Source organism: Carassius auratus, chromosome 1 (genome assembly GCF_003368295.1).
Source record: "Carassius auratus strain Wakin chromosome 1, ASM336829v1, whole genome shotgun sequence".
In the NCBI taxonomy this organism is placed as follows: Eukaryota; Metazoa; Chordata; class Actinopteri; order Cypriniformes; family Cyprinidae; genus Carassius; species Carassius auratus.
This window is the reverse complement of record NC_039243.1, coordinates 6,926,813-6,950,328: the sequence shown is the minus strand read 5'-3', so window position 1 is coordinate 6,950,328 and position 23,516 is coordinate 6,926,813. Positions and strand designations below refer to the sequence as shown.

Below are 23,516 nucleotides of genomic sequence, written 5' to 3'. Positions count from 1 at the left end.
AAAAAAAAACTTTCCGAAACTTGAGACAAACCGGAAGAGGTTTTTTTGGAACAAAAATACTCCTTCAAACGTTCAACTTAATTTTTGAAACTTTGTCCATGTTTAGCATGGGAATCCAACTCTTTAACAGTGTAAAAAACTCAGTATGCATGACATATCATTTCACTCCCCCTTTAAAAGTGTTTTCTGCGAGTCATTGTGCTTTAATTCGTTATTGTTTCACGTGCGTTTACCAAAAAAGCACTTAACACAGTCGCACGTAGTCGTGCTTTATGTGCTGCTCAGGAGTCACTATCTGTTTGTTAAGTGGTGAAATGTCACCTTGTAGAATGGCTCTTAATTGTAGTACATGATCATTTATTGACATTAACCTTATGCTGCGTTCCAGACAAACAACTTGGATATAATAACTATAATACAATACAATATTATTCGATATTATATTATAGGGTATAGTATTATACTTTACATAATAATATATAATATACTTTATATACTTTATATATTTATATATTATGTTAGGTAAAAAAAATATTTTAGCCTGATTGTCGAAATGTTTACATTTTTCTGCCCTTTTTAATTATTTAATTTATAAATTAATACAAAAATAAATAAAGAAAAAAAGTTGTGAAGTGTACAATAAAGCACAATCAAGTCCTTATATTATAATCACATTGCACTTCAATCAAGTTAAAGGTGCAATCTGCCGATTGTCCTCCAGGTGATGAGTGTCTGTAAACACCTTCCTGATTCTAGGCTCTGTTGTCCGTTCTTCATATGTGGATTACTCAGTTAGCTTGATTTTATTGTTGAGGGTTTGACATGATCCAGGATTTATAAATTGTTCAAAGCTCATCCTGGAGCCGCTTTCATAGCAACAGGCCCGTGAGCTCAAACTCAAGAGCAGCTTATTTCACATAAGCAGGATCAGATCACATCTTTTTAAATGAAGGGGTTACTGAAAGTTTGTCCCCACCACTGATATTTACTTGTGTACCTTATTTCCAGAAATGATCATTTAAAATGATTTTGAAAATAGTTATAATGTTGCGTAAAACTATAATTATGGACACGACCAATTTTGCTCATTGAAATATTTATTCATGAAAAGCTGTTATATCATAATTATACTGCAGTCATACACACACTTAAATATAGTTTGTATGAGCCATGCATTAATCTGAAAGGAGAGCTTAATTCATTAATTATTAAAATAATTAATCCCATGATTCTCAAATCTCAAAACGCTTTTATGAAGCACAATTAAACACAGTCTGTTTTGTCTTTGGTGATTTAGGATCTTTAATGTTTTCATGTATAGCAAATACGCTTAAATGAACGACTAATTACAAAACCCTGAAAACTGAAAAAAGCAGAGCCTATAGAAATACTAAAATTGGTGAAAAATAACTGGGAATGATAAAACAAATATGGTTACACATTTTATTTATCCATCAGCAGTTTTATGTCATCTTGCGGGCTGGGCTGTTTCCTTTATCTTAATTATATGTATATTAATTATATGATGTCATTACATTGATATCTCCACTACATTGCTGGTCATGGTTTTGAGTACTGATATATCTGCCCTTTCCAATGAACACAACAACACAAAGTAATCTCAGACAACTTAATCCAGTTATTTGAATCAAATCTGCTAACTTATTTGAAGCACCAAATCAGCCAGAAATCAGTTATCACGATTAAAAGATCTGGCATCTGTCAGATCATCTCGCATGTATTAAACAAGGTGTGAAGAATGGACCCCCTGGTCAATTTTCGGCGGGTTGTCAGTCACATCCACAATGGTGACGAGTACAACAGCATCAGCCGTCTTACTGGTGTCATTCTGCTGAGTTGCCTGATTTTACAAGGAAACACTGTTTAGGAAAAAAATATACAAACAAAGTAGTGAAATCTCTTCAGACTCATAAGAAACTTCTGATACCTGTATGACAACAGTAATCTGCCCTGTTTGCTCTCTGTCTAGTGCCGCCGTCACAGAGATGACCCCAGTGTTTCGGTCAATCTCAAAGCTGTTCTGATATTCATTTGGAATGACTGAAACAAACATATCAATATATGCTTTGTTATTATCAGAAAGGTAATTCAGATCTTGAGTACATTTCATGATTATTTTATTGTTTAGATTAGGACGTAAGTGTGTTGTAAATCATCCGTTACAGGTACCTGATGTTATGCTGTAAACTACAGGCTCGTTGATGCCCGTGTCGCCATCTTGAGCTTTTATGGGCTCAGGAGTGATTTCTGAGAAGAGTCCGATCTGTGCATGGACAGAAAGAGGGTTTTGTTTATGTGCTCAGACATGTATTTAAAGCATCGATCTTGTCCTCCGAGTTCATTTACCTGATTTTCCTCAATGGATGCCTTGTAGAGACAGTGATCAAAATAAGGGTTTAGGTTGTCAAAATCTTCAATCGTTAGTGTAATTGTTGTTGTATCACTGAGTCCTCCTTTATCCTGCAAGAAAATAAACTCCCTTAAAAATTTTCAAAAGTAATCAATTGGTAGATTAGTAGAGCATCTTCCCAATTGTGATTTATTGTAACCCAATGAAATTAGTTTCTCAGCTCAGTCCATTGGATTAAACTTTATCCAACCACTGACTTTATTTTTTACTTTTTAATGACATTGAAAATTATAGTTTCCAGACATCAAGACAGCTGTTCTTATATGGAAAGAAGAAGCTTGGACATTCTGCTAAACATCTCTTTTTGTGTCCCACGAGTAAGTAGATGATGACAGAGTTTCCAGTTTTGGATGAGCTTTGCTTTATAGGCTAGAGCAGTATTTTGATGTTTAATAATGGATGTAAGACTAGAAGGATGTCAGAGAGTTTGTATTTACTTTAGCTTCCACCATGAAGACGTATTGTTGAACATTGTTGTAGTTCACAGGCTTAATCAACTCGATGTCAGCTGCATTGTTTTGCAGGTCATATCTCAGACCAAAGTTTTCTGGTACTGGAGGCTGTTAACAGAAGTGATGAATTAAAATAGGGTCATGCATAAATTCATGAGCGTACACATTATTTTCTTTTGTTTCTTTAAAAATGATTTGCATGCTTCAATTCTGTAATTAGAAAACATGAGATTAGACATATTCATTGCTTTAAAGGGATAGTTCACCCAAAAATCTAAATTACGTCATTAATAACTCACCCTCATGTTGTTCCAAACCTGTAAGACCTCCATTCATCTTCGGAACACAGTTTAAGATATTTTAAATTTAGTCAGAGAGCTCTCAGTCCCTCCATTGAAACTGTGTGTACGGCATACTGTCCATGTCCAGAAAGGTAAGAAAAACATAATCAAAGCAGTCCAGGTGACATCATGTGTGGTCAGTTAGAGTTTTTTGAAGCATCGAAAATACACTTTGGTCCATCAATGTCTTCTCTTCCGTGTCTGTTGTGAGAGAGTTCAAAACAAAGCAGTTTGTTATATCCGGTTCGCGAATGAATCATTTGATGTAACCGGATCTTCTTGAACCAGTTCACCAAATCGAACTGAATCGTTTTAAACAGTTTGCGTCTCCAATATGCATTAATCGACAAATTACTTAAGCTGTTAAGGTTTTGAATGTGGCTGACACTCCCTCTGAGTTAAAATAAACCAATATCCCGGAGCGGGTTAACCCTTTGAGGACTTGGATGTGACTTGAAGACTTGCTTGTGACTTGAAAGTTCCACCTCTGTTCCGGAGTAATTCATTTACTCAAACAGTACACTGACTGAACTGCTGTGAAGAGAGAACTGAAGATGAACACTGAGCCGAGCCAGATAATAAACAAAAGACTGATTCGTTCACGAGTGAAGAACTGGTTGCATCGGTTTTCAGATCACCAGTACTTCTTTCGGACAGTTCGATTCAATAAACTGGTCGAAGAAAACGGTTCACCGGTTCTTTTGCGTTCAACGTAATGGCGTCATTGGCAATGATTGCCCTTGATTCAAGCCTTCGGTTTTAGCACGCTCATAACTTTAGCACCGAATCAGTTCAGAATCAATCACCGAAAGAATCAGTTCGATTCAGACGATCTGTGTGTCAGTCTGCTTCACGCTGAATCACACATGCACAGTATCATCAGCTCCTCGGTTCTCGAATCGGACGCGTCTGACAAAAACAGTTCTTGACTTGAGGCCGAGTCAGTCTTTTGTTCGTTATCTGGCTCTGGCTCAGTGTTCATCTTCAGTTCTCTCTTCACAACAGTTCAGTCAGTGTACTGTTTGAGTAAATGAATTACTCCAGGATATTGGTTTGTTTTAACTCAGAGGGAGTGTCAGCCACATTAAAAACGTTAACAGCTTAAGTCATTTGTCGATTAATGCGTATTGGAGACGTGAACCGTTTAAAAAGATTCAGTTCGATTTGGTGAACTGGTTCAAGAAGATCCGGTTACATCAAATGATTCGTTCATGAACCGGATATGACAAACTGCTTTGTTTTGAACTCTCTCACAACAGACACGGAAGAGAAGACAATGCTGAATAAAGTCGTAGTTTTTGCTATTTTTCGACCAAAATGTATTTTCGATACAAAAAACTCTAACTGACTCTCTGATGCCACATGGACTAGTTTGATGATTCTTTTCTTACCTTTCTGGACATGGACAGTATACCGTACACAAAGCTTCAATGGAGGGACTGAGAGCTCTCAGACTAAAAATCTAAAATATCTTAAACTGTGTTCGGAAGATAAACGGAAGTATCATGGGTTTGGAACGACATGAGGGTGAGTTATTAATGACATAATTTAGATTTTTGGGTGAACTATCCCTTTAATAGAGTTAGAGCCATATTGGTATTAAATCTAGTTTGATGGATTAAAAGTCATATGATATTTATCAGGTGAATATTAACGGAATAAGGAACAGGACATGAAAGTGCAATGGTTTTATTAATGTAGATTTTTGTTTATGATCAAAGTGCAGAGTTCCCAAGACAAGAGCCCAATAGCATCTGTAAGGTTCACACAACAGTCGGGGGCTTGCCCAGCTAGAAATTTTTCATGTTCCGGGAATGTTTTCAGCGGCAAGTTTTATTTTAGTTCCCAGAATGTTCTTTTAAAAGGTAGGATAACATTCTCCAAAAACATTCTAAAAATGTGTATTGATAACATTGATAACAAGCTTCCCACACTGTAAAAAGTGATTCTCTATATTTATTCAATAAAATTGTGTCAAAAATTTACAACAAAATTATTAATTAAATTTAACACATTTTAATTAAGTAGAAATAATCATTCAAATTGAGTAGAATAAAATGAAAAAATTAAGTAAAATTTACACAAAAATATTGATTTAATAAAAAAAAAAAAAAAAAAAACACTATGCTAAAGAATACTATGTTATGCATGCCAGGCCAGTAGTTGGCGATCATGAAACACCCTTCAAAAACATTATATGCATGCACATGACATCAGCCTTTTTACAAATTCACATTTTTGTTGCTTACATAGATATGATAAAGGCAGCATGTTCAAAAGGTTGTAAGGCCCCCAAAACAGAATTATTGAAGACACCTAAAGTTCACACAATGAAGCATTAAGATTTTCAGCCAAGTGGTCAGAGATGGACATTCCAGGAGCCAGAAAGTAAAAGTCCTGCCATATGTTTATTCCACCCATGAACTCAGCAGCTGATTTCACCAGAGGAGGAACCAAGTCATTCCTTTCAAGTCACCAACAATTCTCAAGTTAAATCCCAAGTCCTCAAATAGTTAACGTTAATGAGACAATTAAGTGACTAATTAAATAAAGATTGTGTATTAGTGATGAGCACCTGCTGTTAACAATCAACATCACTGAAGAAAAGATAAACACAAGAGCTATAATTGATTTTAAGCACAGCCCTGGATGAAATCAGTTGGAAGGAAAATAAAAAATAACTTTGTCACCATACTTGTGGTCAGTATTTGCTTCATTTGGGCTCTTGAGCCTTTTAACAGTTTTGGTAAGTTTGCTTCTAAGCAAATGCATTACTGTTTCACGACAAACATGTATGCAATGCAAAAACAAACTAGGAGGTAACTTATGCTTTTTATACCTGTTTGATCTTGATTCAAATGCATTATTCTTAAAAAAACAGTGATATTTTATTATACATTTCCACCATAATACTTCTATATTGAGAAGAAAAGAAAACTTTTTAGGATTACGCATTTAGCCATGACCATTTATCATATGATCCTCAACAGTGGTGACAAATAATTATACATACTGCAGTGCATTATGGGAGTTTTCATGTATTACAACATGAAGCATTTTGTTGATTGTCACCATTGCAGAGATTCATATGATGGTTCTTGATATCTGTGTGTGTCTAAAAAAAGCACTGGAGTTAAGATTTTTGTATGTGTTACACAGATTTACAATCTATTCTCTGTAAATGTTGAAGTACTTTTTTGTGTGCTGCAGTTTCACTGGAACAATTATTTGAACTCTAAACTTCTGGAAAAAAAAAACACACTATTCTCAATATAATCACCAGCTCATTGTGCCTGTATGTTTATTGTACACCACTGATCTCTCGTCTCTACAACACCACATATAGGGCTACAGAGAGAGAGACCTAGCACAACAAGTCAAGGGTCAAGAACACAACTAATCCAAACACTGATCTCCATGATGGTGGCATCATTTTAACCAATAAATCATCCAATCCTCTGTAATTTTCAATAACAGCAGGTGTTAACAGCATCACTACTGCACAATCATCATTTAATTAGTCACTTTATCTCACTAACTTTAACTCTTTGAGGACTTGGGATTTAACTTGAGACTAGTTTGTGACTTGAAAGGAATTAATTGTTTCCTCTGGTGAAATCAGCTGCTGAGTTCATGGGTGGAGCAAAAATATGGCAGGGCTTTTACTTTCTGACCCCTGGACTTTACACCTCTGTCTGTAATATATCTGCTTGTTTTACACTTGTTGGCCACCAGGTGGTATTGTGAGCAAATTAAGTTTCCAGAAATTAACCATTTTGTGAACCACTTGGCTGTAAAGCTTAAAGTTTCATGAGGCTTCATCTTCCGATCACTACACTGTTAAAAATCGCTGTAAAAAAACGGCCAAATTTTGACAGTAACATACTGTTTTTCATTAAAACGGTGCATTCTGGGTAATATTCATCATTTTCGAGAAGGTAGACTGCTGCTATATATCGTTAATTAACAACGTTCAAAGTCGACACTCAGCGGCTGTGTTTCAAATCACACCCTACACCCTCATTCACTATTCCTTACATGAGTTTACTAATATAGTCCACCTGACAGAGAGAATGAAAACTAATAAGTGTATTGAACTACATGAACTACAACTGACTTCAGCCACAGCTTTAGATGAAATCAACTGAAGATTTAAACAATCAACAAACAGCTTTACCAACTTCACTCATTACTAACCAGACTGACTTTATTTCTATCAGATCAGAGATCAGAGATCAAAAGATCTTATTGAGAATTACAGAGATTTAGATGATAATGTTACTGTTTCGTTTGACGTTACCATTGTGGAGATCAGTGTTTCCTTTAGTTGGGCTAATGACCCTTGTCTTTTGTACTTAAAATTTTGTTTCTTTGCTGTATTTGTATCTTTATGATACATTTGTTATAGCAGTATTAATTTTGATAGTCAAGTGATTATGGCTGTTTCTGTCAGGCATGATCTACTAGACTGACTTAAAGTGTTCCTGTAGTAATCAAATATTAGTTTGGTGTTGAAGTATGTGAGTGAATGACACAATTTTTTCTTCAATTTTGTAAGATTGAACCGTAATGTGATAACCAGAACCTACGGATTTAACGACAGTTTTAGTTAAAAAAATATTTCGGGCAACTTTCCCCACAACACTCAAAGAGAGAAATCAACAATCAGCATATGAATCTCAACAATGGTGACAATCAAAAGGTTCATGATGCAATGCATGCTGGGTACCAGCACAGGATAAAACTCATCCATGACTCCCAGCATGCATTGCGGCATGAATAAATTATGCCCCTGAATTGTTCACTTATTTTCTTGAATTATTATGTGCTTATCATTTTGCATTTGTCTTAAGTTTTAGAAGCATGTTTTGTGATGTTCAGAACTTATCTGTTTATTTATTTTGTGGATTGTCACCATTGTTGTGATTCATACGCTGATTCTTGATCTTTCTGTCTAAAGTTCAGCAAAGGTTTTTTTTTTTTTTTATTATGAGTGAAATTTTCTTAACAGTCTTTCATGACTTATGGCTCAGCAGTGTATCTTCTTATGCTGTAGTATCAATAAGAGAAGAGACACGGGACTAGTTCAGAGATAACAGTGTTTGTTCTTGTCAATCTATAAACAACAATACCAGATTATTTTTTTTTTCTTCTGTGGACATTTGTTTTGCTATAACAATTTCCAAATGCGCATTGCTATAACATGTAAAAAAAAAAAAAAAAACTTAGTTGTTGAAAAGTCACGTTCAAGAGCCCAACTAAAGTAAACACTGATCTCCATCATGGTAGTGAAAAAAACACCTAAACCTATTTAACTCTCAATAAGATCTTCTGTAGACATCTGACAGAAATAAAGTCAGTCTGGTTAGTAATGTGAATCTGGTGAAGCTGTTTTAGGAGTTGTTTAATAAGATCTTGAGAGATTTGATGTATTCTTTTATTCAGTTGATTTAATTTAAGGCTGTGGCTGAAGTAATTTGTAGTTCTTGTGTTTCTCTTTCCTTCAGTGATTCTGCAGGTGTTTATCACTAATGCTCAATCATCAATTAATCACATAATTATCTCATTAACTTCACTAATGTAGTGTTACTCAAACACTCTGTAGTGTGCACACATTATAAGTGTTCATTTAAAACTGAGGATTTTGGTGTGGGGTTTAAAGGGTTAAAGATTTAAGATGAAGAAAAAACAGCATGTAACATAATTTAACAGTAATAAACTGTAATTAATTTACAGGAAAAAAAACTGTAGAAAAACAGTTATTTACTGGCACCCCTGCTGCCAGTAAATAACTGTTTTTCTACAGTTTCTTGCCGTAAATTAATGGTTGCCAGCAAAAACAGTGTTTTTCTACAGTTTGTTGCCGTTAAGTCAAGGAAAAACAGTAATATACTGTAAAATGTAAACGTCAGATTTACCAAATAAAAAAAAAAAAAGTTAATTTAACTAAAATATTTGTGGACATCCATAGAAAAAATTATGCAAAGTCATACACTGATAATGAGAGTAAATACTGAACTTGACTGTATTAATGTGTGTTTGCACAAGAGAGATCGATTAGTTTAATGTAGTTTTGTTGTTCACCATTGTGCTGGAGAGTAGAGCCTGTGCTTCAGTCAATGATGAGCCACAAACTCTGATTTTCTGCTGCTTTATATAAAGGCAGTAAATGTGGAGTCACTGATACAGTGGTGACTTCTGTGTTAAGTACTTCAGCACATACATGTGTGCTAGCTGACAATGAGCTGCAGTGATTTGAGTAAAAGTCATGTATTTACTTACTTTATTACTGCACATTAAGTGTTTGCATCTTTATATTAAGAACTATTCCTTCTCAGTGAAATCAAATTAAATAAGTTCATAGTACTAACATCGTAGGAATGCTAGTTTTTAAACTCGAACTGTTTGAAGCAGTGGGAGTGGAGTTAATTTCCATGGTAGAATTTACGGTAAAATACTGTAAAAAAATAAGAGTGATAAATTAATGGTTGAGAGCTGTAAATTAACAGTACTTTACTGGCACCCCTGCTGCCAGTAAATTACTGTTATTTAACGGCACAATTTTTTACAGTGTAGCTGTAACTATATTCGTTACGGAGAAAAAGGTGAGAATTTAAAAACATCATCAGGTGATGTGGGTTACTTGCTGATGTTAAAAATTTTGTCATGTAACAATCTGTTAAACTGCTTTTATCTGGAGTTATACAATACAATATTTATTTATAAAGCACATTTAAAAACAACCAAGGCTGACCAAAGTGCTGTACATAGCAGATAATAAAATGCCGAGCAGTACCGGACAAAAGAAACAATTGAAAAAATAAAAAGAAAACAAAAAGAAAAAATAAGCAGTAATCGTATCAGAATCAATGAGCATCAAAAGCAAGAGAAAACAAAAAAGTCTTTAAAGAAGATTTGAAGATGGAAACTGAAGGAGCCAGTCTGATATAGAGAGGCAGACTGTTCCAAAGTTTTGGGCCTGCAGTCGCAAAAGCATGGTCACCTCGTTTTTTAAGCCTGGATCTAGGCACGATAAGAAGACAGTGATCGCTGGATCTCAAAGTACGAGAAGGAGTGTACCTGACTGATCTGCTCTGTCCGTACAGAGGGGCCAAATTGTTAAGAGCTTTATACACAAAAAGTAAAATATTAATCAATTATAAATTTAACAGGTAGCCAATGGAGTTTAAAAAAATAGGGGTTATCGACTCATACTTGCATGTCCCAGTGAGTAGTCTAGCTGCTGCGTTTTGCACTAGCTGTAGGCGAGAGAGAGAAGACTGAGATAGACCAAAGTAAAGTGAATTACAGTAGTCTAGTCGTAATGTTACGAATGCGTGAGTCACTATTTGAAGATTACTCTGAGTTAAAAACGGTTTCACTTTAGAGAGTTGGCGAAGCTGAAAAAAGCATGACTTTACAACAGCACTGATCTGTTTCTCAAATTTTAAGTTGTGGTCAAACAGAAAGCCCAGATTTCTTGCGCAGTGAGTTTCATACGGTGCAAAAGAACCACGCTCAACATCAAACACACAGTTTTCCTTGGGCCCGAAGATAACTATTTCAGTTTTATTTTCATTTAGGTTTAGAAAGCTACTTGAAAGCCAAAGTTTAAGATCACTTAAACAGGCAAACAAGGGTTGTAGACCATTTTTATCATTATGTTTTAAAGGAAAATAAATCTGAGTATCGTCGGCATACAAATGGAAGGATACTTCATATTTATTAAAGATGGAAGCCAGAGGTAACAGATACAGAATAAACAATATGGGGCCAAGGATTGATCCCTGTGGGACTCCGCAGTTCAGAGGTACACTAGTGGAGGATTGATGACCAATACGGACACTAAAACATCTATTCAGATAAGAGCGGAACCACTGCAAGACAACGCCTCGAAAACCCACGGATGTCTCCAGACGTCGCAACAGGACCTCATGGTCAACTAAGTCAAATGCAGAACTCAAATCTAATAAGACTAAGGCCATTGATTTCCCAGAGTCAGTTTCAGTGAAAATATCACTTGACACTCTTAAAAGAGCAGATTCAGTACTGTGTAGAGCTTTAAAACCAGATTGAAATGTTTCATGGAGAGAATTTGCAGATAAGTATGATTGTAGTTGAACCAGTACAACTCTCTCAAGGATCTTCGAAATAAAAGGTAGATTAGAAATAGGACGATAGTTAGAAAGAGTGGAAGGATCGAGATTAGTTTTTTAAAAATATGGCGTCACCACAGCAACTTTCAGACTGTTAGGGAAGGAACCAGTTGACAGTCATTTGTTAATTAAAAGTAACAGGCCCGGTCCAACTGTGTCCATAATTTGCATAAGGAAAGAAGGTGGAATAACATCCTGTGGACAGATAGTGGGTTTTAAATGACCAATAATTTCATTACATGTGTCCCGATCAGTCGACTCAAACTCAGACCAGATGGAGGAACATAATGGAACATCATGTGTATACACTGAGTTAGACAATTGAGATCTTAAAATTGTGATCTTATCAACAAATAACTTTGCAAAATTGTCACAGAGAGCAGCAGAGGGCTCTAAGGTGGGATGCACAGGGGGATTTAAAACAGAGTTGATAGTAGCAAAGAGAAATTGAGGTTTATGGCAATTATTAGAAATAAGTTCAGAAAAATGTTTGCATTTTGCAGACTTTGCAGCTTTCTGAAACACCTTATAGTTATTTTGCATGATTTCATACGAAACCTGCAGACGTTCCTTTTTCCATTGTCGCTCCGCCTGTCTACATACCCGTCTAAGGGTACGTGTAGTGTCAGTGTGCCAGGGCACTGGTGCAGGCTTGTGATTTTTGTACCTCAAAGGTGCAATAGAATTAATTTGCGCAGGTGGAATTAAAAAGATTAAGATGTGCATCAGCATCCAGGTTATGGAGGGTAGAGACAGATTCCAGGCAGTTACGTACATCGTGATAGGCTGTGGAAAAATCTTCACTAGAGCGTTGGGTAAGACAACGAGTTAAACGTGCCAGTGATGGATTTTTAAGTGTGCGTCCAGTGAGAGGAACAGTAAAAAGTACAGGCATGTGGTCAGAGAAAGATGCACTGTTGTTTTCTATATTTGAAATAGAGAAACCATGGGTTAAAATCAAATCAAGGGTGTGGCCATGGATATGTGTTGGACCAGAAACCCACTGAGTAAAGTCAAAAGACTCAATCATATTTAGAAATTCAGCTGAATATGGTTTCGAAGTACAGCAAACGTGAATGTTGAAATCACCCAGCAGTAATATTTTGTCGTGTTTGATAACTAGATCACCCATTAGAGCAGCAAGCTCACTTAGAAAGTCCTTATTTTGCTGAGGAGGACGATAAATTAGAGCTATGGCAATGGGGTTAACTAAGACTAATTGTAACAATTGCACCTCAAAACTGTGGTAGGAGCCGGTAGGTAGAGATCGACAATGAAGAGTATTTTTAAAAACAAGACCTCCACCGCGGCCAGACAAATGCGGGGAGTTTAAGAAGTGACAGCCGCGGGGCACCAGTTCCGAAAACAGAGATAACTCGCCGGGCTTTGTCCAAGTATCAGTAACACACAAGAAATCCAGGGTTTGAGAGGCAAAAAAGTCATTTAAAATGAAAGTTTTGTTTACCAGAGACCGGGCGTTAATGAGCGCGAACTTCAGCCGCGATGAAACAGATGCTGGCTGTGTTTCTCGGCACAGCGAGCGAAGGTTGTGAAGATTAGCTCCACCACTGCCAGGGTGACTGTAAATCCGAGCAGGTGCAGAGAGGAATCCGGGTATAATAGGGCGTGGTAGATCGACCTGGAGCTGGCACAGGTATGCAGGGGGAGAGATGGACAGGGTGGAAGCTCGAAACGCGGTCCACAAACATCGCACCTAACGTTAGGCCAGGCAGTGACCATGCTACGGATGTTTAAAAGTGATAAACGGTCATAGACCAATATAGCATTACAATATAAAACTAAATGAGACATATATAAAAACATAGCAGGTACAAAAGATAGCAACAAGGCGGTCTGCAGACGGCATGCCAAAGACATCGGCGCCATCATGTCAATTTGCATCCAATTTGAGTTTAGTCTATGCTATTAATTTACTGCAAGTGACTATAGCAAATGTTGCAACACATAGGATCCTGCAGATTTATATCATATATATTTTTGTCTATTGTTTTTAAATTACTTTTTTCATGAACCTCTATGTAACCCAGATGCATTCTGGGTGCCATGGATGAGTTTTGTACGATGTACCCATAATACAGTCTTGTTCAAAATAATAGCAGTACAATGTGACTAACCAGAATAATCAAGGTTTTTAGTATATTTTTTATTGCTACGTGGCAAACAAGTTACCAGTAGGTTCAGTAGATTGTCAGAAAACAAACAAGACCCAGCATTCATGATATGCACGATCTTAAGGCTGTGCAATTGGGCAATTAGTTGAAAGGGGTGTGTTCAAAAAAATAGCAGTGTCTACCTTTGACTGTACAAACTCAAAACTATTTTGTACAAACATTTTTTTTTTCTGGGATTTAACAATCCTGTGAATCACTAAACTAATATTTAGTTGTATGACCACAGTTTTTTAAAACTGCTTGACATCTGTGTGGCATGGAGTCAATTAACTTGTGGCACCTCTCAGCTGTTATTCCACTCCATGATTCTTTAACAACATTCCACAATTCATTCACATTTCTTGGTTTTGCTTCAGAAACAGCATTTTTGATATCACCCCACAAGTTCTCAATTGGATTAAGGTCTGGAGATTGGGCTGGCCACTCCATAACATTAATTTTGTTGGTTTGGAACCAAGACTTTGCCCGTTTACTAGTGTGTTTTGGGTCATTGTCTTGTCGAAACAACCATTTCAAGGGCATGTCCTCTTCAGCATAGGGCAACATGACCTCTTCAAGTATTTTAACATATGCAAACTGATCCATGATCCCTGGTATGCGATAAATAGGCCCAACACCATAGTAGGAGAAACATGCCCATATCATGATGCTTGCACCTCCATGCTTCACTGTCTTCACTGTGTACTGTGGCTTGAATTCAGAGTTTGGGGGTCGTCTCACAAACTGCCTGTGGCCCTTGGACCCAAAAAGAACAATTTTACTCTCATCTTCTCTCTACTGGTAACTTGTTTGCCACGTAGCAATAAAAAAATATACGAAAAACCTTGATTATTCTGGTTAGTCACATTGTACTGCTATTATTTTGAACAAGACTGTACATTGCTGCATGAAGCATGTGACCATTGTTGAGAGTCATACACTGAATCTTGATGTTTGTGTGACAAAGACAAAAATTTTTTTCTAGAATTCTTGAAATTATCTACTTTAAATTTAGCTGGGTCTCAGGCTGTTGACCCATTGAGTCACTTTAATAAATAATACCAACTAACAATATTCATTAAACTGGGTAAAACCATGTAACCAGACCACATATGTGGTGATGTCTTATCCATCAGCATCATCCACATGTCCTCTTGCTGTTTTTGCCACAATAAAAAAATACAGCAGCTAAAGATCAACACTGCCAAGACAAGTGTCAAATTACATAACTAAAGCCAACACGTACCACCATTATGGTGACATCAAATCAAACTATTACTTTAAAACAGACATCAACATCTAAACCTCTGCTTAAATCTTACTTAGAATGTTAGGGGGTAATGTTCTAATAATGTTATTAATCAAAATATTTAGAATGTTTTTAGAGAACGTTATCCTATCTTTTGAGAGAATGTTCTGGGAACAAAAATAAAACTACCCGCTAAAAACATTGTTAGAACAATGGTAATGTTCTTAGAACATTTTTAGAACAAAAAAAAAAAATTCTAGCTGGGTGAACATTCACCATTAATGCAGTTTTGAGGAAGCCTATGGCATATATCAAATATATAATAATTGTTCACGACTCACCAGTATAGAATATGTAAGTCTTTTGTTTTCTAGAGTCATATCCTTATCAATAGCTGTCACTTTCTGCACAACCCAACCTACAGGCGTCCCCTGGAATGAAAGACACTGTTTAGTAAGAGATGCGAGGGAGCTCGGACACCAAACACAATGCAGCTGTAGAGATGTGAGATTACACACACATCGGACACTCTGCCGGTGTATGATTTGCTCTGGAAGATCGGAGGGTTGTCATTGATATCCGCAATGTATAGTGTCCGGGTGTTTATCGCCTGAAATGGAAAATGAAGAATCTATAGTCAAGGTTATTTACTGAATCTTTATTTCTATAATATGTTGTCTTATTTAATGATTTATGATGTTATTGTTTAAATAAACATACCCCTCTTACGCAGGATATTGAATAATACACAGCATCTGCAGACTAGAAAACATAAAACATACAAAATGATTTATATATAAAAATGCAATATCTATCTATCTATAGGCACTTGATCATTGAGCGTGAACAAACCATCTTTATTGCCTCAAGATCCAGTGGTTTAATGGTCCGTACAATAGCAGTTGAGTCTCCATCAGAGTAAACCAGCTCCAAATATTTCATACAAAGGCTACACATATACGGCTCCAGAACCAGACGAACATATGGGCTGATGTTAGTGATAATCTCTATATCTCCTGTAAGCCATATCAAATACACATTTAAATACATACTCTAAATTATACACACTAGATAATGTTTTTGCATTATGACTCCCATGATACCATTTCATCATTGGCTCGTTTATCTAAATATTAACAATAAATTGAAATGGAAAAACAACAACAACAATACTATTTTATATTAAATATCATAAAAAAAACATTATGATATGATAATACAGTATATTGGCATATCGTACCTTCAAATTCCTCATCGACAGTATTTAGAGTGACATAAGTTCCACTTACACAGTCTACCTCTGTAGAACCTTAAACAACAAGCAATTGGTTTCTGGGGTTAGTTAAATTCAGCAGCACACAATGTTATTATATGCAGTATATAAAAAATCAAGACAAATTGAGCTTTCTATGAAAAAATTGGTCTGAAATACTGAAACAACTACAGAAACAGTTGCATGGCTCCGCTTCCGTTCTTAAATTTTTACAGCAGTAAATCAGAGTTACTGAAACTTGACATTATCAAAACTAAAATCTAATTTTCCCCAGTATGTTTTAACCTTTATAGATAGACAGAAAACTGACTTACCAATAGCGCTCCTTACACTGTCGACATGCAGACACACTAAAATAATTAAAACAGAGAATAAGGCCATGTTTTCAGTGCAGATTGTATCGTGAAGTCTGGCAGTGAACAGAATGTAATATATATATATGTATCTTTCTGAGCTGTTATCTATTATGTTAACTGTTTATGCCATAAAGAGTTATGGCCTCTACTGTAATCAGGTATCAAAGGTGCATGATAGAGGCCAATAAAGCAAGATTGACAGCTTATGTGACAGAATGACTGGAACGAGCATGTTTTACATTTTGAACATTTTAAACTGAACTTTACTTAATCTTGTTCTGTAACTCATGAAGGGGTTTCAATCACTAAGGTCTATTCTTGTTTATTATTATGAAGCCTTCTGAAATATTTAATTCGTATTGGACAGTCACAACCTTTTAATGTGAAATGGACTCTTAAGTTTATATTTGGCCACGACACAGCAACCAACAGGGTTTCTGTGGGGCTTTAAAAAGATTTTGCGACATTAAATGGGATTAACCCTCTGGAGTCTAAGGGTATTTTTGGTGCCTGGAGAAGTTTTGTCATGCCCTGATATTTGTGCTTTTTTCAGTTTCTTATAAATATCTAAATGGGTAAAGTCTAATATCACTGTAATCAGCACAAACTGGGCTATAATAATATATGAAATGCATGCATGTACATGATTGTATTTTTGAGAAAAAAAATGTTATGCATGGTTAGTGAAAAACTAAAAATGTTAAATCACTTGAATAAGGCCATAAAACACATACATAACATTGGTTCCCGGGACTGTTGAGAACTGGAGCTTGTAGCCTAGAATTTTTCTTTCTGAATGATGTGAAAATCATCTTGTTTACTCATTCACAGAAAACAATATATTGATTTAAATTTTCTAAGACACTTTTTGTTGGTAAAAGTCATATGCGAGTAGGCGTCAACTATCATGAATATCATTGTGATTTACACCTGAGAAGACAAAGGCCTGCATAATGAGCTGCATAATGAGCCTCTCATTCAACTGTGCCACTGTGAGGGAGGAAGAAAGAATGTGAGAACAAAATAAAAGTATATAATTTTATGTTTGTAGTTTATTAAGAATATATTTAATTATCCCACAACATAATTTAATATCCACTTGGGGGAGCAGTTAAACAGTTTATTAGGGACAATCAAAGCTGACTTTCAAACAAATTTTTAGGCATCCTTACTCCAGTCACACAATCCTTCAGAAATCCTTTTAACAATCTTATTTTCTACCAAAAAAAACCCCATTTATTATTATTATTATTATCATCATCATTATTATTAATGTTGAAAAGAGCTGAGAATATTTTTCAGTTTTTTTTTTTTTAGGGGGAATAAATTGAAAGAACTGCATTGTTTTTACATTTGTTAGAGTTATCTCTATTTGTCACATTTATATTATTTACATCAAGCTTTTGAATGGTATAGTATTGTATATTGTTATTGAAACTTCATAATGTTTCACTTGATTATACATTTAGTCAGGAATTATAGTTGGGAAAAAGTATTTGGAAAAAGTCTAACTAGTATAATGTTTACACGTTATGTGAAAACTAGTACAAATAAATAAAAAGAGACTTACTCATGTTTATGATCTCTGCTGAATAAAGTGCTTCATACATACATAAGATATTACATTTGATTCTTACAGGCATTACATGGTTTTTAAGATAATTTTATATAAATGTATCGAATATAACCTTCACAATTTATACAAAAAATTGTTGTTGCAAGATATGTAACGTTATGGGAAACCAATTTGGTAATTGTTTCTTGCCGAATCAAAATTGCCGTGATGTGGAGATGACACAGACATTTTGTACAGCGGTGGACCGATCTGAACCTAGGAACAATGGGAAAGTGTAAGTTCCAGCTGAAGTGGCTGGAAAACCAAAATGTTAAGACACGCTGCAGCCTGTTAGTGGTAAAAATGTTGAGGGATTTTGCAGCGTTGGGGACCATGAGAATCAGCGCTGTGAAATCCCACATGCATTGTGATGGCCACAAATCAGCGGTGAGAGTCAGACAGCCTACAGTGACTGATAAATCTACAAGTAATAACGTTACGATGACAACTGATGTTGTAGTCACTAACATTACCGTAGCAAAATCAAGGAACAGGCAATGTATCCTGATTCTGAAACCGTCAAATCTTTCACTTGTGGCAAGGACAAAATCAGCTACATTTTAACATTTGGAGCTAAAATCGCACATGCCTTAATTAACTTACACAGTAGATGACAATTGACACAGACAAATGACAAGTAAATGCAGTTTCTATGGCTCTTGCATACATGTATCTACTTTGAATACATTAAGTTTCAGCGTTTAAAAAGTTGACCATTGAAGTTGAAAAGTTGAAGCTGAGCTGTTTTGTGATTTATGAAACAATTATAAATAAAATCATTCTCTTTCTGAACTCCGAGGTGGCAGTGAGATTACATTTTGTTATAATTGCACACTTTTGTTTTTGGTTAGCCTACAGTTACTGATTTGTTGTTTTGCGCACACTTTTACAAAAGCAAGCTTCATACGCTGTGCTTTATGCCTTTCGTATAACTCTGTGCTTTCTTTATTGTTACATAATATAATAATTTAAAGTCAAATCGGTATTTCACAGCAATATATCAATATATTTGTCAAAATAATAAGAAGAATCAAGAACAGTCAACTGGTGATTATAGTAAAATAAACCCCTTTGGGGTGATACAAGTTAGTATCTGGGATGTTGTCCGGCTTTATTTTGCAATAATGAATGGTTATTATTCCTTCCTTAATAAATAAATCTGAAAAGCTTCATGCTGGAGTTTGGCCTGCAATTGAAAGATCCACGACATTGATTAATGATTCACACCTGATACTGCTGGGATTTTTAAATGTATGCCTTATTCTATGCTTCTACTGCCAACACGGAAAAGGCCTTATCTTTACACTATTTATTAGTTATGATCCTTGATCATCAGAACTAATCAGCATTGAGAAGATTACTTTAGAATTTAGGTTACAGATTACAAGTTATCCTATTTAAAATTTAATATGTACTGTAATTTCAATTACTTTAAGAAAATAATGTAATATAATGTTTGAATTCTTTTTTTGAATACTTCTTAAAATTTATGTTTTCAACTGTTAATCATTTGCAAACATTACAACCAATATGAATTCACAAAATCAATGAATGTGTGATTGAAGTGAGTGATGAACAAATAAACTTACTCCGTATATAATTAATATCTCATTAATTCAATGAAAATAGCAATCAAATCCAATTTAGCGACACATCAACATCATGAAAACTTGCACAAGAACTGACAAATTATTGATATTGGCATTTTAGTTTTGGGCAGTTTAAAGTGGTTTGATGTGACAATATGACGTTGCAAAATACATATCATAAATGAGATAGAAGTGACATCCGTGCAAATCAGTTCATATGTCGTGCATAAACATTTATTTATATATCATTAATTAAAACTACTTAATAAAATAGGTTACATGCAAGTCTCTGTCTGCTCTCCATTGTGAGTGAAAGTAAATGACTCTGAGAAAAAGTTTGGTGTGCACAACACATACAGTAAATATCACTATAAATCAGTATGACGTAAAATGAATAAATAAATGAATAAAATGCATTTTATTGCCCCTAAAATACATTTAGCCTTTTTTTTTTGGTTGAAACTCAATATATTTCCAGGGGCCAAAGAGTAAAAGTCCTGAACACCTGGCTTTGACGCAAATTTATAGAAACTGCTTAAAGGCTCAAGAGCTCAACTGAAGCAAATACTCACCACAATTATGGTGGCACAGTTTTTTTTTTTTTTTTTCAGTTACACTTATATTGTAATTGTTTTATTAGAGAAGTGGTTCATTAAAAAAAGACACCTTACTTATATTGTAATTGTTTTATTAGAGAAGTGATTTATTAAGCAATACACCACACTTATATTGTAATTGTTTTATTAGAGAAGTGGTTCATTAAGAAAGACACCACACTTAAATTGTAATTATTTTAAGCATTTATTGAGCGAATATTTATAGCATATATAAGCTAGAAATAATACATGTATTAGTAAGAGCTTTGATAAAGAAAAATGAAGAAAAAAGGATGTTACTGTAGAATGCTGTGTTGCAGACGCAGTGCAGGAGGCATCTAAGAAGAAAGTCCTGGAGGAGAAAGGTAAGGAAATGGAAGGCTTCTGAGGGAATTTCCCGACCTTATGACATCACCAGACATTGGAATCCACCTGCTGTCTATAAGGGACTGAAGGGCAATGAGGAAACCAGATGCTGAGGAACAGCTACTCCTCTGCCAGCAGACTTGCCTGTGATGCCTCTAAACAAACAAGCTTGCAAATTATTTCTCTTTTATTTGTTTTTTTATTATTATTATGTTAGTAATTTGTTTGTAATGTATTTAACATATATACAATAAACATATACTTAAATATAATTAAGAAGCTCAAATTTTATTATAAATAAAATAAGGTAGAAGGTGTAGGAAATTTAGCACTGTGATATATTATGTTATATATATATATGATTGAAATGTATTACTGATTGTTCATCATCATTAGCAGAAAGATCTGACCTGATGATGTAAGCTGATTCTCACAGACACAAATGACTGCTTAACTATTCCAGTATCTGTGTGTGTTGAGATGATTTAAGAGATGTTATCTGTCCACCAGTCTGCTGAAGAAATATAAGCAAACTCCACTGTTTCCTTCTCAAACTTTAAATTCAAATATAAATGAATCATGGGAATATCAAATTAAATTTGTCCATTTATTTTATTCTATTCGTAAACATTGACACATGCAAACAAGGAGTTCAGGAGTTTTCAGACTGATCACATGAAAAGCCAAAAGTACAGTTCTTAAAGACATACACACACTCAGATGGCTAAGAGGCATAAAAATGACCTAAGCACATGTAAACCAATTATAGCTTTACAATACATACACAGCAAAATCCCCAGTGTTAATTTAACACTCTGAGTGTGGACACATATACACTGTAAAAAAATTGTGCCGTTAAATAACAGTAATTTAATTAATTTAACACTCTGAGTGTGGACACATCACTGTAAAAAAATGTGCCGTTAAATAACAGTAATTTACTGGCAGCAGGGGTGCCAGTAAAGTACTGTTAATTTACAGCTCTCAACCATTAATTTACCACTCTTAATTTTTTTTACAGTATTTTACCGTAAATTCTACCATGGAAATTAACTCCACTCCCACTGCTTCAAACAGTTCAAGTTTAAAAACTAGCATTCCTATGATGTTAGTACAATGAACTTCTTTCATTTGAGTCCACTGAGAAGGAATATTTCTTAATATAAAACTGCAAACACTTAATGTGTAATAGTAAAGTAACTAAATGCATGACTTTTACTCAAATCACTGCAGCTCACACGTATGTGCTGAAATACTTAACACAGAGATCACCACTGTATCAGGAGAATCCACATTTACTGTCTTTATATAAAGCAGCAAAAGATCAGAATTTGTGGCTCATCATTGACTGAAGCACAGGCTCTACTGTCCAGCACAATGGTGAACAACAAAACTACATTAAACTAACAGATCTCTCTTGTGCAAACACACATTTTTTTTTCATTTGATAAATCTGACATTTACATTTTACAGTATATTACTGTTTTTCCTTGACTTAACGGCAACAAACTGTAGAAAAACACTTTTTTTGCTGGCAACCATTAATTTACGGCAACAAACTGTAGAAAAACAGTTATTTACTGGCAGCAGGGGTGTTTGTTTCCTGTAAATTAATTACAGTTTATTACTGCTACATTATGTTTCATGCTGTTTTTTCTTCATCTTAAATCTTTAACCCTTTAAACCCCACAACAAAATCCTCAGTTTTAAATGAACACTTATAATGTGTGCACACTACAGAGTGTTTGATTAAGACTGAATCAGTTAAGTTAATGAGATAATTCTGTGATTAATTGATGATTGAGCATTAGTGATGAACACCTGCTATTAACAAACAGAATTACTAAAGGAAAGAGAAACACAAGGACTACAACTGACTTGAGCCACTGCCTTAGATGAAATCAACTGAAATAAAATAATTCATAAAATCTCTCAAGATCTGAATAAACAACTCCTAAAACAGCTTCACCAGATTCACATTACTAACCAGACTGACTTTATATCTGTCAGATGTCTACAGAAGATCTTATTGAGAGTTAAATAGGTTTAGGTGTTTTTTTTTTCACTACCATGATGGAGATCAGTGTTTAATTTAGTTGGGTTCTTGAACGTGACTTTTCAACAACTAAGTTTTTTTTTTGTTTTGTTTACATGCTGTAACAATGCATCTTTGGAACCTGTTATAGCGGGGGAAAAAATCCTGGTATTGTTGCTTATAGATTGAAAAGAACAAACACTCTATTATTTCTGATCCAATCCTGTATCCCTTCTCTTATTGAATATTGATACTACAGCAAAAGAAGGAACACTGCTGAGCCTTAAGTAATGAAAGACTGTTAAGAAAATTTTGCTCATAAAAAAAACCTTAGCTGAAAATTAGACAGAAACATCAAGAATCAGCGTATGAATCACAACAATGGTGACAATCCACAAAATAAATAAACAGATAAGTTCTGAACATCACAAAACATGCTACTAAAACTTAAGACAAAAGCAAAATTATAAGCACATAAGAATTCAAGAAAATAAGTGAACAATTCAGCGTCATAATTTATTCATGCCACAATGCATGCTGGGAGTCATGGATGAGTTTTATCCTGTGCTGGTACCCAGCATGCATTGCATCATGAACCTTTTGATTGTCACCATTGTTGATCTCTCTCTTTGAGTGTTGCGGACACAGCTGCCCAAAATATTTAAAACTCAATCTGTTGTTAAAAAGTATGTTCAGATTATCACAGCACGGTTCACTCTCATAAAATTGAAGAAACAAAAAAAATTGTGTAATTCACTCAAATATTTCAAAACCAAACTAATATTTGACTACTATAACAACACTTTAAGTCAGTCTAGTAGATCATGCCTGATAGAAACAGCCATAATCACTCGACCATCAAAATTAATATTGCTGTAAAAAATGT

General features: G+C 34.9%; 1 protein-coding gene across 1 annotated transcript; it reads right to left on the bottom strand.

The window, feature by feature from the left end:
- Positions 1–1,096: 1,096 nt before the first annotated feature.
- Positions 1,097–16,473, bottom strand: LOC113051129 (protocadherin-like wing polarity protein stan). Its single transcript, XM_026214759.1, has 11 exons — positions 16,388–16,473; positions 16,041–16,109; positions 15,653–15,816; positions 15,521–15,562; positions 15,321–15,410; positions 15,142–15,231; positions 2,869–2,991; positions 2,368–2,481; positions 2,191–2,284; positions 1,949–2,061; positions 1,097–1,861 (listed from the first exon to the last, which is right to left on the bottom strand). The coding sequence occupies exons 1-11, from the start codon at positions 16,452–16,454 to the stop codon at positions 1,742–1,744; spliced, it is 1,086 nt and encodes a 361-aa protein (XP_026070544.1). The 5' UTR covers positions 16,455–16,473; the 3' UTR covers positions 1,097–1,741.
- Positions 16,474–23,516: the final 7,043 nt, after the last annotated feature.

What these genes read in the sequence shown, in the direction of transcription:
- LOC113051129 (XM_026214759.1), bottom strand. Translation starts at nt 16,454, where the DNA reads ATGGCCTTATTCTCTGTTTTAATTATTTTAGTGTGTCTGCATGTCGAC. An exon ending in CAATATCCTGCGTAAGAGGG is followed by an intron (nt 15,411 to 15,520) that starts GTATGTTTATTT and finishes TTTCCATTTCAG; the next exon opens with GCGATAAACACCCGGACACT. An exon ending in GACTTACATATTCTATACTG is followed by an intron (nt 2,992 to 15,141) that starts GTGAGTCGTGAA and finishes TTCTGTTAACAG; the next exon opens with CCTCCAGTACCAGAAAACTT.